Below are 16,597 nucleotides of genomic sequence, written 5' to 3'. Positions count from 1 at the left end.
TACTTCGTCAGTCTGCCTGTTCTGCTGCCCGCTCTGGCTCTGGTGAATTCTCTCACCCTCCCATGCTTTTGACTGTACCCAGTGCTTGTATAAATAAATAAATCTTAAAAAAAAAAAAAGTACAATACCAAGTACCCTATGTTGTTATATGGGAACTGATTCACATTTTGAGAGTCTATATAAATTCAAAAACATTTAAAAATATTCAACTGTTTGGCAAAGTGTTGAGGGATGGCGGGGGAGGGCACTTACTATTCCACTCAACCCCACTGCTGCCTCATTTAAAAATAAACAACAAAACAAGCATGATTATAGCTACTATTTCCAAACTTTGATCCAATATACACTTCCTCAAAAGAATTCCTTTAATATTGTTTGTAAAATATTTGCAATCTAATACTAGTTAGCCAGTGGTAAAGGGTTGTCAAAAACTGACTTAAAAACACTTCAGGAGAATTATAGTTAAACAATGAAAGCAAAGAGAATATAAGTAACTTGCCCCAAACTACCAAGGCACATAATTCTGTGGCTGAAATCACACGAAACTCTGTGACTGTCTTAAGAACTTTTTCAGTGACTTCTCTACTTGAAAGTTCCAGGGGCATACAAGTAAATTACAGAGGGAAAAGATGATATGGTAAAATTCTAGATAGAGACCCTAGGCTCAAGAGACATGTGTTCCTAGGATAAATGATTTGTTTTTGCTATTTAATTATTTATTGATTTATTAACTTTTATAAGATTGACTTTTCCCCCTTTCCACTCAAAATACTGCTTCTCTGAGTGAGACACATGACAGTAAAGGCAGGAACTATAGGTGCAGGAGGGGTTACTGGGGACCTTGGGATTACAGCATCACTCACTGGACACATCCCAAACTACTTCCTAGCTGCGCATGTGCAGCTCCATCATGCTGGCACACTGGGTGTGAGTAGCACACAGTTATTAGTTGTTTACCCAGAATCCATTCGTCACTCCCTTTTTTTTCTATCTGAAAGGGCCCAGCTTTTTTCACCTGCCTGCAACAAGGGGCATGTTGTAGCTAGTCTAAGTCAGTTCTAACAGTCACTTTCCCACTCTTAAGTGACTGGTTTGATTATGGTATTTTCACAACTCTGGCAAATGAAATGTGAGGGGTAAGTCTGCCGGATGCCTTTCAGGATAAACTGATCAAAGGAAGGATACAGGAAAAAATGTCCCTTCTCCATCCACTGGAATGTGGTGTGTCCTTCACTGCAGTATGAGTATACGAGTATGTACACATGTGTAAGCATGTGTTTCTGTGTGAGTGAGAGAGAGACACAGCAGATGCAAACAGACAAAAAAGCTCAGAGAAGAAAACAGGTTACATTAAGAAGTACGATACAGAAAATGAAAATGAAATTTTTCAGGGAAGAGATAAGCCAGCAACCATCTGAGAAAAGGAAGAAGCAATGCTCTGCCCTCTACCTCCCCCCCAAATTATTTCAATATTACATTTTCTTAAAGCTTAAAGAGAAGGCAATTTTGCTCTCTGCAGCATTTAGTACACTATCAAGAACATTTGAAGATTAATAACCACTATTTGAGGAAGAGAGTAAAACACTGCTTCAAAAATAGCAAGTCAAACAGAGCAAAGACCAGCTTGAATAAATTTGGTATCTGTTTATATCCACTGAATGTGGCTTATATGTAGATCCAGACTATAATGATATTATGAAAATGCAATTTTTTTTTTGCTCACATAAATATATTGCTAAACAGCTATGGCATTAGATCTAGATCCAACTCAGATTCTGTGCACATATTGCTAAATGTCAAATGTATTCATATTCATTTATATTTGAATGCTGCTTTGAGTGGAAAACTATAAATCATCCATTCAAAAATAAAAATAAAATGGATATGCAGCATTATTTAGCACCACAGATGAACCTTATTTATCTTACAGTTAAGAAGTGAAGTGAATAAGCATTTTCAAACAGAAGCTCTGACTCTGAAAACTTATACTAAACTGCAAAAACCACAAGTTCCTCTAAATATCTGAGTTTTCCTCATAATCTCAGTTATACTATACCTTTTCCTCCACAGTCAGAAATCTCTTTGACAGAATAACATCTGCCTATTTCATTGAACAGCTCCTATGTTGGCTCACATAATATAATTCTCAATTTCTCTTGAAATATTTTATTATCTATACCTATGTTCATTATTCCATATCAAACTTTCATAAATGCCTCATGAACGGAAAAGCAGTTTAGAAAGCTAAATGACGCTAAACAAATCTGTTTAGTTCATCTTATTGGTCCAATTTTCTACCACCAACCAAAGCTATTTATAAATTGCCTTTTGGTCTCCGAATCAGCCATTCCTTTGATTTTTTTTTTTTTTTTGGTGTTGGAAGTAAGACAAAGCTCAATCCCAAGATATCTGTTTTCTCATTCTTCAGTGACCTGAACATCTTTTTTTCTCATTCTTTAGTGATGGCTTTAAATACTACCTTCTAGCAACTCCAAATACATATACACATATACATATGTATATATTTACACATGTATATATTTAAATTTTACATGAATATTTATATATAACTCTATACTCAACACTTCTATATAGCTGTCTGATAGGTACATTAACTTTACATTTTCAAATCTGATTTCATCATCATCCCCATAAATCTGTTCTTCCAAAAGTTTTCCCTGTCTCAATTAATGTCAACTCTCGCCTTTTCGTTGTTCAGTCCAAAAACTTAGGTGTCATCCTTGACCCCCCTCACCCTCTTACAGTCCACAATCCACCAAATTGAAAATGACTTTTATCAAAATATACTCAGAACCTGACCACTACCAGCCAGTTGCAAACACTCACCTATCCCTGGGATTCTAAGACCTATTCTCCAGCCTTTGTGTTCTCCCATCCCAAGTACAAACCACACGTCAGCCAGCTTTGGTCTTTCCTAAGCAGAGTAAACATTTTACAACTTAACTGTGTCCCTCTACTTTCTAAGGACCTATCTGATCTGACACACAGCTACCTCTCTGGTCTCATTACCCACAATTTCTCTGCTTCCAGCAACATGGGTTGCCTAGCTTTCTGGAATATGTAGGCTTACTCTACTTTGTATGTAGCATCCCCTCTGCCTGAAATGATTTTCTCCCTGGTATCCTTTTGGTTCAAGACCTAGTCCCTTTCAGATTTCACTTAAATGTCACCTTCTTGGTAAGAACTTCTCTAATCTCTAATTTCAAGTTGTCCTGCTCTCCAAGGCTCTCTCTATTCCACTCTTACTACTATGTGGCAGTATCTTAAATGCTATAATTAATTACTCATTTTTTCTCTCTCTATCCACTGGAATGTAAACCTCAGGAGGGCATGTCTTCTTGAGCTCTATTTCCCCAGTACTTGGAATAGTGTCTCTTACATAGTAGGTACTCAATAAAATTTATTGAAAGATTTTTGTGGACCACCACCACCTTATATGTTATCATATCATGACATAGATCCAACTTTCTTCTTCCATTTATATATTAAAGCTTAGTGTATGGAACCACTGTCTGCCTTCCCTAGAAGCAAGAAATATTAAGAGTCACTAACAACCTGAAACATTGATGGTCCCTCATTCTTTAAGGATTATGGGTTCTATCTTCCATCTATACTTCTCTTAAATTTACTCCCCTCTGCAACTCGACTACCACTTCTTCCTTTCAGGATCTCACTGGATCCATATTGTTCAAAGGACAAAGTCTATATTGTTCAACCTGACAAGTAATAAGAGACTCCTTTCCACCTGACTACAGTCCATCCACTACAGCCACATACCCACACGTCCCCCTGCACCTTGCTCTCTATACACTAATCTGGTTTCCTTTAAAAAAATGCTCTTTGACTTTTACTACTTTTGTTAATATCTGCACTAGCTGAAAATATTCCCTCTGCTCTTCAATGAACAACTCCTTCGTGGTTTTACAGGACCCATTTCAAATATCACTTCTATAAAAACATCAAAATAACAGCAGTGAACAAGTACTGAATGTTTCTCTGATCCAAACAAATAATCATTATCAAATAATCATTAAACAAGGCTGTTAGAACAGTCCTAGTAATTTCCCCAAATTACGGATGCTAAAAGTAGGCTAATAGAAGTTAGGAAAAGTATCCCAGCTCCCAAAATTAATAAGCAGATGAGCTAGGATTTGAGCCTAGTTCTATCTGATTCCAAAGCCTAAATGACAAAACTCTCAAGTGAATGCTGAACTGACCTTCAAATGAATAGGAAGAATCTCTTATACTGAGTTTAGGTCATTTTGAGATGATTAATTTTACTGTTGTGCAATGAAAACTAAAAACCATAAACTCTAAGAAGCAGTCATTTTACAGATATCCAGATAATAAATCCAAGAATTCATGCTAAGACATTATTTTGGTTTTTAGAAAAACACATTAACTTTTGTAAGCATAGTTGTTAAATGAGAAATAGTAGTAACAGTGCTATTATTGCCAAAGTGTAGCATATACATATTTATAGGCAAGGAAAAAACACCAGAGCCTTGTATTTCCATGCCACAAAGCCCACTAAATGTCACCTGATCTATCCAATATGACTTAGGGAACATTACATCACTGCCATATTCTGACCCAATAATTATAACTCCTCCAGGTTCTGCACTTCTTGGTAGAACTTCATTTCACTGAGTTTTTTAGCTTGAGTTGCTTTGCTAGATTAGCAAACACAATCCCACCCAAAGGTGAGTTTGATGGCACCGCTGAAGGAAGTCCCAGCAGGTTTCCATAGTAATGGCCCCCAGGTTTGTCTCCAAAGTGGCCCTGCTTGAGTTGCCATGGTAAACAACCAGGCTAAACAGCTATATTCAGTTCTCTGCCAGGGTCGCCATGGTGACTGCAAAGGACGGCTTCTTAGAAGGACCTCAAAAGGGCGCGTTTCCATGGTGACCCTAGCCTGCATATTTCCAAGCAACTTCCTTCAGTTGTTCTATGACCAGTCATGGCAGGTTCATTTTGAGAGTAACCCTGGAAAGGTTTCTCCCAAGGATAACATCGTAACACTTGGGGATTTGGAAGTGAGGTCTCCCTAAACAAACTGCTTAAAAATGCAAAAGTTCCATGCATTAATCATTTAGTCCCTACACATTTTAGAGAGATCTGTTTTGATAAGTAACAAAAATTAATTGCTGTGTTTTTGTTAAAAGTGCCTGTTTTAAATCTTAATACATTAAAAGTATCCTACAAAATATATTATAAATAATAAAAGTCTAAAATTTCTCCACTCTCACAGCAGCTAACTAGACAAAAATACTTTGTAGTGGACATCCCACAGACACTCAAAATGAAACCATGAATACATATGGATTATTAGATTATAATGAGTTATCAAGGAAATTTTTAGTGCAAAAGATAAAATATTTGCAAGTCAAATGAAAAAAAAAGTATTTTTTGGGTTAAGTTAGAAAAGCCTAACCATATTTGGACCCAAGCTATTTTTTTCCCCTGTACTTTTGTAACTGGAACAATCCCAGCTCCTCTTTCTTTCCATTTACAATATGAATATAGACCATTTTGAACAGATGCTTGGTTTTTCAGCCATTTTACTATTCTCTTAAAACTTTAAAATACTGTACTTTTTCTAGCATTTAGTCAAGAGCAAAATTTTATATAATCACTAATTTAAATATCATTAAAATTACTTAATATATGAAAATTCCAAATTTTAAAAGATGCAATAACAATTCTGTATGTGCCTTTTTTGTTCATTCCAATCGACTCTTTAAAAACAAATTTTTATATAATCCTTCTTGTATGTAAAAGATTAATCACAGATTTTCTCTTTTCCTTCTCGTCAAAAAACAGGGATAATGTTTTCCCTTGAGCCTAAGTTCCACCAGTTCTGTAACTTTCTGTTGTACTCACTCAGATTCCATTCTCCTAGCAGTCCACAATAATTCCCCACTTCCCACTCACAGTCCAGAAATTCAGGGAATGAAGTAGAGTTTGAAAAATAGGCAAAGTCAAGAAAGATGAGGCTAACTCAGTCACTTTTTAGTGAAGTTTCAATATTTATCGTGATGTTCAATTTCATAGACACTTATAGTTTTAAGCCTTTCTCTCTCTCTCTCTCACACCCACACACACACACACACACACACACACAAATCAGAACAGGCACTACAGTTTTCATTCAATCATTCACTAATATTTACCAAGTGACTACCAAGTCCAGACACTATTCAAGAGGCTGAGAACACATCCAGAAACAAATTAAGAATTTCTGCCTGCAAGATGCTTTGATTAAGAATAGAGAGAGAAAGATAATAAAAAGAAAGGCAGTAAGGAAAACACATAATATGCTTCAAAATGATTAACGATAAAGAGAAAATGAGGCTGGGAGGAAAAGGAAGCAAAGTCTCAAGTCAGGTTGTGATTGGATTGTAATATTGTTATTACCAAGGTAGGCTTTATGACCTCTGCCACTCACTTAAAAAGGTAGATTCGATATTATACTCTCCTCACTAATCTAAATCCTTAAGCTGAAACAATTAAGAAAGTATCATATAACACTCAATAGAAGTTAACTAAAGTAATAACCCTTTTCTCCTACTTTTATATTTGCTGAGAGGCAGCATGGTCAGAGGGAGGCAGGTGACCTGGAAACCATCAGCTCTATATAAACTAACCTCTATAAACTCTATAAACATAGGCAAGTTACTGCAACTTCCAAGCCACTTCCTCAATTTTAAAATGAGAATAATTCTGATCAGCTAGCTACTCCCCCAAAATATGAAAGGTATTAAAATACACACACTAAAATACTGTGGGTGATAACATCTGGAATTTGCTTCAGAATATTTCAGGGACAAGAGGAGGAAAGAGATTAAAAACATTGGGGATAATGTTGGCAATTAATGAAGACCAGTGATGGGTAAATGAAAGTATGTTATTTTACCAACGTTTTACTATATTTGAAAATTTCCTTAAACATTTTAAGGATTAAACTTGTAAGCAAAAGACACTTTGTGTTTTTATGACCAACTTATTTTGCTTAAATATCCAAGAAAACTAGCAAAACCTGGATTGATGTACTGAGTACCTACCTTCTGAAAAGTGTCAGGTCCTTACCTTCTTCTAGCATCCTAATTTTTAAAAATTAACTTCATACTTTTCTCATTCTAAGAGACAATAGAAGTCAAAAGCAGAAAAACACCACTGTTAAGCTTGAAGACTCATTTGGTCCTCAATGTATAATAGATTTTTAGAAGAAACCTTAGTATCACTTGATGAATGCTTAGAAACAATCAAGCCCTATACTTCTAATAAAAAAATTTAGACAATGAATTTTATATGATTATATCAAGAAAAGCAAAAACTTACCAGATCAGTGTCTCCCTTTTTATAGGTTAATGCTTCAACTTTGGAATCCAATTCTGCTTGTATTTGGTCTCTTCTTTTCATAACACCCTTCGTGATAAAACATAAGGGTGAAATAAATGGTACTTAGTTTGAATCATCTAAAAATACATTTAAGAATATAAGTAGTATCTATCCCCTAGTCTTTCACTTAAGGAATGTAATGCCTTAAATTTTTTTTTTTTCAAATTCTAATAGCTAATTTGAAAGCACCTATTTTAGAGGATTTTTTTCATAAATCTTTTATTAGCTTTCCCAGTGCACATTTTATTTGTTCAAACATTTCCTGTACAACTTTTGATAGTGCACTCTAGGCATATACAGTTTTTCTAAAAGACTGAAGCATATAATCAAACAAAAAGTCAGCAGGAATTGAAATGTATGCTACAATGCAAACTTCTGGCCCTTGGGAGTTCATACAGGCCACTCACCTGAAAATACCTACAATCTGAGACAGCCCTCCTATCTGACTCCAAAAGGATACTTAATCAAATTGTCAATTATAACAGGGAATGAAAAAATTGAAGGGTGCATTCACATCTTAAGCTTTTCATTTTAGTTTCAAATATATAAATATTAATCAAGTAGCTAAGCTTTGGTGAGAAATCAAGGGTTCTTCTCTGACTGATAGGACTGCACTTTTTCCATGAATCGTCATGATTTTATGTCTCAGTGCCTTTACACTTCACCCTTGTGAAGCAACTTAAGCGCAGAATCCATCTACCTCTTTTATAATGTTTGCCACTCTTTTATTACAGTGTCTTTCCCTAGTGTCTCACATGTCTCTGAAGACACCCTATCTAAGCTTCATAGACACAAGGACTGTTTTTATCATACCCAGTTTTCACTAGCTTTCACTGCACTTATTGAATCATAAATTTATAATAATAAATGCAAGTGGCCTGAAGAGCTGAAGGAAAAATAAAAACTAATTGTAGGTAAGCGAACAATTCAACCAGGGTGAGTGGAAATACAGGACACACAAGAGAAGGGCCTTAATGAGGTACAGGTTTTCAGAGAAGGGAGGAAATGAGACACAAGTCAGCTACATGGAGGCTAGAGGATATGTATGACTGTAGAATCTGAGTGAGAACTGAGAAGTATTAAGGTAAAAAGCATCCTGAAAACCACTCAGTCTAGTTTTGTGTCTGGTGGAATTGCTATTACAACATTCAAAAGAGATTTACATTTTTCCTATTTTCAAAGAAATCAATAGAAAATTCAACTTATTATCACAACTTCCTTTATATTTAGACTTCAAGATTTAATTGCCATTGATGTCAGAAACCTCTTCCTTTCTCTAACCCAAATGACTCCTACTGCAATTAGGCCCATTTATTTAAGGTGCTTCCATAAATATGAAGTACTGTGTTTTTTATAGGTAGAAATATTTTAAATAAGAGGTTGCTTCAAAAACAATTAGTAAAAAATCAGAGAAGTTTAATCATTTAGGTCACACTGAAGAAAATATTCTAATATAAAACAAAGCCAGAACTGCAATATAAATACTACTGATTATATCCTACGAGTGTGTAAAACAATACAATCATATGAGGATCTATGAAATAATTATTTCTGGTTGCTATTACAAATTTTCCACATCTTTAATCATGCATCTTTTAATTGCATAATTTCCATCCTGCCATAATAAACAGCAAAACATCTAGTTAAGGATAAAGGGCAGACTATTTTTTTTTAATTCTATTTTTATATTCCCCATACAATTGCACCCCTCTTATTTTGGCCCCAATCCCTCCTTTCCCCACCCCCCCCATAGTGTGTCTCTGGTTTATAGTTGTTTGTTGATTTTGATTTTTTCTTTCTTATAGTTATTCTTTTTCCTGGTCCCTTATTTAGGTTTTCTAGATTCCTGCTATGAGTGAGACCATCCGGTATTTTTCACCCAAAGCAGTGATAGTGAAGGCAAAGATAAACAGCTGGGATTACATCAAATTAAAGAGCTTCTGCACAACAAAAGAGACAATAACCAAAATAAAGAGAAACCTCACCAACTGGGAGAAAATTTTTGCACACAACACTAATGATAAAGGACTGATCACAAAAATCTACACAAAGCTGAGAAGACTCAACAAAAACAAAGAAAATAATCCAGTCAAAAAATGGGCAGAAGAGCTAAAAAGAAACTTCTTCAAAGAGGAAATGCAAAAGTATAGACTATTTTTAATGACTGACATCAAATCTCTTTGAAGAGCCACACAAGGAGAAGATCAATAATGAAGTAAAACAATGGGATGTAGCCAAGGAAGTTGATGGAGACAAGGAGGTGATGTCTCAGCAGTAAAACATTAGAGGCCTCAGAAAAACAAGAAGACTTTAAGGAAGACCCCAATAAAGTCAAATAACAGTAAAATCCTGAAACATCCACAAAGTTTTTAAGGACTCTGTGAAAGGAAAACATGGACATCATAAAAATGAAAGCAGTGGATCACATGCTGAAAGACTGAGCTTTTCTTACCAAGACTGAAACAAAATTTTTTATAGCCCTAAAAATCAAGAAACCAGAAACCAGATATGACTCCAATGTCACTAAAGTAACAGAAGAATTGGGCTATATTTGAAAGTATGCTGACCTCTCCTCCCACCAACATCCCAAAACACCTGAGGATATCTGTTTGTGCTAGGTAGTGTGAGCGAGGATAATACTGGATGAAAAATCTTCATTTTTCAGATACCACTGCTAAAATCCCAAATATCTGGAAAACTTGAGGAGGTTAAATGCAAAAATTTGATGTAAGAGGAATAAAAACATTTTAACTTGAAGGATTTCTTTTTAGACACATCTGGAAGGCAGAACAAATATCAAGATCCTACTCAAGTTCTTTCTAAACAATGCTACTAAATACAAATCTAATCAAAAAAAGGGAAAACAGCTTTTTCATGAAAAGAAATTATAAAAGTGCTAAGCATTTTTAAAGTAAAATTTTAAAAAGTTAGCTAACTTGGTCATATTCCTTACTTAAGTCTTAACTGAGGATGCTTCAAACCTGTGTATAATCTTATAAATTATTACCATGGTTGAATAGTCCTGTCTCTTACCTTATTAATGTATTCTTCTCATCAATTCAGTCATGCAGTGAACAAATATTTATTGAGCATCTACATGCAAAGGATCTTGCTAGAATAGGAAATCGTGGTGAAAAAACAGAAACTGCCCTTAAAAAGGTTAGAATCAGGTCAGGGACCAAGGTATAAAAACAATTATGTATTCTTACCATTAACATTTCACTGTAAAGCACATACTCATGTACGACAGGAAGTAGGGCTTCTGAGAGTCCAGACATCCGTCTTTCAGTGGCCTTACAGCATTTGTCAATACAGCTGGCAACACCTTTTAAAGAATCAACCAGATCCTCTTCTGATGCTGACCACAGAATATGAATTGGTCCATATTCTTTCATTTCATCATAATACTCTGAAAAAAATTAATGTCACCCAATTTATAGAAGTTTTCAAAATTCCACTATTATAGACAACAAAGAAATCACCTCATTTTTCTCATCGTAAAAATATTTTTAGACATGAACAAAGAAAAATTATCTTTCATTAAATTAACTGGTCAATCCTTGTAGATAAGTAGGCAGATGCATATATCTATAACTAGACAGAGCTTATAGATACACAGATGTTAATGTCATTAAACCTATGTAATAATTTATTTTTATGCTGTACTTCCTTAGTAATATAAAATGTGCTGAAACAGCATTCAAATCACAGTTGATTCAGACTGAATTAGCTGCACTATAATGTGTCTGTTAGTATCATTTATTTCCCCGATTAGTTTGAGCTGAAGAAGAGGTACCAACTTAATTCTCCTTTAAACTCAAGAAGAAGTAGCACACCATGTCATCAAAACAAATGTGCTAAATAAACTGAGAACACAAAATAAAATAAAATGAAATGATTGAGTATACAGAAAAAAAAATCACCAGTTATGAACACTAAAGTCTTCAATACATGACTATGAAGGAATTACCCTATGTAGTTCAGATTCCCAAAGCTAAAAAGAAAGCTATTCATCATTCTGAATGGGATCTTGTCAAGTGAGTTTCAGGTTCTAAAGACCAAAAATATCCCTCAGTTTTTGGCTAGTCGCATTCACTATCTGAAAATGAGAGTTCAAATTTATAAAGTATTGCAAAATCCAGTTTTCTCTCTGAGGGTTTCATAAAGAGTGTACCTACAATTATAAAATTATTCCTTTGTAGCAACAATGATAAGGCATATTGTTATTCTACATATCTCTTGTGTCAATAGGTTCCAGGGGCATCTTTGAATGGCTCCCTCACTAAACTATGCATCAAGAATCCACATAACAGGACTGGACCCATAGAACCTAGTTAAAAGAATTACTTACTGAGATTTAAAAGAGAGACTAGTTTAAACATAAGCAGGCCAAAAAGGGTCAAAAGAAATCATTAAATTATATTGTTACTGCAATGACCTCAAATGTAAATACATGAAAAAGGTACAGATATAGCAAAATATATCTAGTCACAACCATTTTTTCTTTATCTCTTTTAAAATCAATCAATTCTTGATAAGGAAAATTTTCCTAACACCAAATCATATGTTCATTTATTTTTCAACCACCGAACAGATTTCAATTGAGGACGTACTATGTGTTAAGTGCTAGCTATTCATAGATACTAGAAATAAAACAAACAGGTTGTCTCTTTTTATCATGATGGAACTTAAAATTTAGTGGAGACACAGACAAAATGATAAACCATCAATGAAAGAATTTTAAGTAATTTTTCATCTGTAAAACCAATTTACATTAGGAAATATATTTCTTGACTCAGTCACTTATATTTAATGTAGGGTAATGCAATCAATCAGCAAAAAAATCATAAAATTAGAAAAACTCATGGGATAAAATCTAACTTATGAACTTAAAAAAATAGAAAATAGGGGAAAGAAGTACTAATAAAAATATAGGGAAAGGAACCTGTTTTCCAGAGATAAATCTCTCTGCCATATGTAGATAGATTCTAAGGTAGAATACCTGTGCCAAAAATAATCCCCAGGAAATATGGAAATCCTATTTCTTGAAATATTTCCTTCTTTGAATAAGCTAAGACCATGTTAGATATTTAAAATCAACATTCTACAACTACATCCAATATCTTAAGCTCAGGAGGCTTACTCTACCACTATTATTTGTAATTTTTTTTTTAAGATTTATTTATATATTTATTTATACAAGCACTGGGTACAGTTAGAATCACGGGAGGGTGAGAGAATTCACCAGAGCCAGAGCAAGGAGCAGAACAGACAGACTGACGAAGTACACTGCTGAGGGGAGCAGCGGGCATGGCAGGAGAGGTCTGCGCGCCATGTGGGACCCTCACCAGCGGCCGGGGATTGAACCGGCACTGCAGAGGCTGCGGGGCAGCTTCTCAACCCAGTGCTCAACCGCTGTGCCACGGGGGAGGCCCTGTAAATGTTTTTTTAAAAAAGTGATTGATTAAAGCAAAAAAGGGAAAGGCTATGACTACCTTCAAAATCATTTATCAATCAGAAATTTTCACATTATGCATGGGCAGAAGCCAAACTCTAAGGTAAAATATTACGTTAATGTGTAATTTCAAAGCCAAACTTTGAAGGTAAGATATTAAGTTAATGTAATGAGTTTGGAAGTCTCTATTGCATCCAAATAAGTAAAATGTTGAACACAAAAATCAACTCTTCTTTCATCTATAAGAGAGGACAAGAAACAAGACAACCTACTACTCTCCCACTGGGGTGACATTACAGGGGAATGCAAGGAATCACTGCCTATGGTCGCTGAGATTCACACACAGAAATCAGCTCAGGAACCAGTGCCAGGTAGTAAAACCCAAATTGTAATTGACAAACTGAAGGAAACTCAGTGTGGACAGCTCTGAGATGTAAAATTCCTAGGTGACCTTGTCATAGTGGGAATCCCCCAATATTGTAGAATTTACCCAGCCCCACCTCTCTGTGTTCCCCAGTAAATATCCAAGAAAAATCACTCTGACACGTTTCTGACAGGAAGAAGAGAAACAAATCATTTTAAAATAACCAGAATACTCTGTCTTCTTAACAAGGCCAGCCCTCAGGGGGAAGGAGCTAAGCAGAGTCTAACCTGCTAGAGTATTCCAGAACCTAACTGATCTAGGGAAATTAAGATATTCAACTCCAGTCCACTGTAGTTACCCAAAAAATAGAAAATAGGGGAAAGAAGTACTAATAAAAATATAGGGAAAGGGACCTGTTTTCCAGAGATAAATCTCTCTGCCATATGTAGATAGATTCTAATGTAGAGTACCTGTGCCAAAAATAATCCCCAGGAAATATGGAAATCCTATTTCTTGAAACATTGATAGAAACTGAAACACTCCTGAAGTTCACAGTTTAGAGCACATACAAGATCAGAGAACACTTGCCCTCCACCCACACCTCATCATCACATTACTATTTACAGAAGTTCCTTTTTCCCCAGTAATAAGTCTGGCTATCAAGAAGAAAATTAGGGCCTCCCTGGTGGAGCAAGGGATAAAGCACAGCACTGTGAAGCTATCTGCAACCTCTGCAGCATGAGTTCGATCCCTGACCAGCCAGGGAGCTGACCCACATGGTGCAGCAGACCTCTCCTGTCTCTCCCGCTGCTCCCCTCAGCAGTGTATTTCAGTAGATGTGCCTGTTCTGTTCCCCACTCTGTCTATGGTGAATCCTCTTGCTCTACCCTCGCACCTCTGCCCTGTACCCCAATTCTTGTATGCATAATAAAATCTTTTTAAAAAAATTAGAGGAAAATTACAAGGCATACCACAAGGCAAAAAACCCAATCTAAAAAGACAAAGCAAACATCAGCATCAAACCTTAGTAGGAAGTTGGAATTATCAGACCAGGAATTTAAAACAAGTATGATTAAAAAGGTAAGGGTGGGCCTCCCCGGTGGCATAACAGTTGAGCGCTGGGTTGCGAAGCTGCCCGCAGCCTCTGCAGTGCCAGTTCGATCTCTGGCAGCTCCCCTGCCACCGGAGGAGGGTCCTGCATGGCACGCAGACCTCTCCTGCCGCCCGCTGCTCCCCTCAGCAGTGTACTTCGGTCCTTCTGCCTGCTCTGCTCCCCGCTCTGGCTCTGGTGAATTCTATCACCCTCCCACGCTTCTGACTGTACCCAGTGCTTGTATAAATAAATCAATCAATCTTAAAAAAAAAAAAAAAAAAAAGCATCTCTACTCCTTCAAAAAAAAAAACAAAAAAAAGGTAAGGGGTTTTGGGCCTCCCCTGGTGGCACAGTGGTTGAGCACTGGGCTGCGAAGCTGCCTGCAGCCTCTACAGCACTGGTTGGATCCCCAGCTGCCAGCGAGGGTCCCACATGGTTAGCAGACCTCTCCTGCCACGTCTGCTGCTCCCCTCAGCAGTGTATTTCCTCAGTCTGCCTGTTCTGCTCCCGGCTCTGGTGAATTCTCTCACCCTCCAGCGCTTGACTGTACCCAGTGCTTGCATAAACAAATAAATAAATCTTTAAAAAAAAAAAAGCTAAGGGCTCTTATGGGTAAAACAGAAATAGTGCAAGGGCAGAGGGGTGAAATCCTAATAATGAAGGAAAACAAAGTGCTAAGTCCATGTTGCCTCGCTATACCAGCAAATGTGACGATCTGTAAGAGATTGGGCAGCCTTGAAATCCCACTGCAGTGATTCCACACACCTCTTTCTTCCTTGTAAATTCTTTGAGATATTTTATCTATCAAATTTATTTTCTGGCTAAATATTTCAATAAAGTTGTTCATTTCCATGAACTCCTCCGGGCGGCTTTTAACTCCTCTCATAGACGACGCGACAGCTCTGACGGTCTGGCCCATTCTGCTGAGCAATCCAGGCCCTTGCTTCTTATGAGACAAGAGTTCCTAGAAACAAAAAAAGAGAAATGTTTGTGCTGAAGCAAACAATATTCCAAGACCTATCAAAAAAATCCTGAATTATAAGAATAATAAAATGTTTCAAGTATGTTAGCTTGAAGCAGGTGAGTTTCGCAAGGTCTCAATCTCCTTGTCAATACTTCTTTTCAAAGTACTTGTGTTAAACATGTAGACAAGCTTTCTCAGAACATGGATCTTTAAAAGAATATGGTTTAAGAAAAGGAAAAGTGCTTAAGGACACACTGGTGAAGATAAGAGGATGATATAAGATGCAGACTATATTTCAAAACAAAATTATTTTATTGAAATTTTTATGAAAAAATAATTGAGAGAAGGTACCTGAGAGTCTAAGCTACTTCCTGAAAAACTGAAAAATTTCATTAACTTCAGTTATAATAGTAGTTAATATTTATTCAAGACTTGTTATTGATATGTTCCAGTCACCATACCCATATATATGTACACAGACACATATACACACATATATACGTATATGCATGCATATACGTATATATGTGTGTATACACATATACAACAATTCATACAACACTGTCGGGTAGGGTTACTATCCTTATTTTACAGAAGGGCAGCACAAGAAGGTTAAGGAATGTGTTTAAGGCCAAGAGCAGTTAAGTGGTGGCAAGGATCAGAGACTCAGTCTGATCACAGAGAATGCACATCTAAGACTAGGCTGCTTTGTTTTCTTAAAGTCACAAGGATAGTTTGCAAATAGATACTTCTGACTACAGTTTTTTGACCAACTAAAGTGGGTAAACTGTGACACTACCCCCACTAGAAAATTGAACGTAGATTTTTAATGTTATGTAACTAGCTGTTTTACAGTTAGCCTAGAAGAGATAGCTACAGACTGGCAAAACAGAAGAAATGCTATAAGAGGTCACACTACACAAAAGGTTACCTTCAAAAGTATGACATTTTAAACAGGAAAAAAAAAAAGGACAATGGGTTTTGATAATAGTTGTAGCATATGTTGAAAAATAGGTTTTAATCAAACAAAAGTGAAGAGTCTCACACACAATCTATAAACAACATTGACTATCAATAATACTGTGTATTATTTACCCAAATATTAAATAATATATCTTTCCAAAAGGTCTTAGAGAAAATAAGTATATGTAATATATATACATATATGTAGTACACTTATTTCCAAGTCAATATGATTTTGTGTGCACATTTGATAGAGTAAATATTATCAGACGACAAGTCACTGGAAAGCTGTTACTATAACTCTTGACTGTGCAGAATATTTCTAACAGTTTCTAT

The 16,597-nt window shown here is 35.9% G+C and overlaps 1 protein-coding gene across 2 annotated transcripts in view; it reads right to left on the bottom strand.

Moving 5' to 3' along the window:
• Window positions 1-16,597, bottom strand: part of SNX7 (sorting nexin 7) — a gene marked incomplete at both ends in the record, with an annotated part of 80,997 nt that overhangs the window by 36,113 nt on the left and 28,287 nt on the right. For both annotated transcript variants that reach the window (XM_084243507.1, XM_084243508.1), the window contains 3 exons: window positions 7,363-7,449; window positions 10,632-10,831; window positions 15,100-15,298. In XM_084243507.1, coding sequence (XP_084099633.1) covers window positions 7,363-7,449; window positions 10,632-10,831; window positions 15,100-15,298 — 486 coding nt within the window. The remainder of the gene's footprint in view (window positions 1-7,362; window positions 7,450-10,631; window positions 10,832-15,099; window positions 15,299-16,597) is intronic.

The sequence above is a fragment of the Talpa europaea genome (genome assembly GCF_964194135.1).
Source record: "Talpa europaea genome assembly, chromosome: 9".
NCBI lineage: Eukaryota > Metazoa > Chordata > Mammalia > Eulipotyphla > Talpidae > Talpa > Talpa europaea.
Note: the sequence above shows the minus strand (reverse complement) of the source record. Positions and strands in the feature narration are given on the sequence as shown.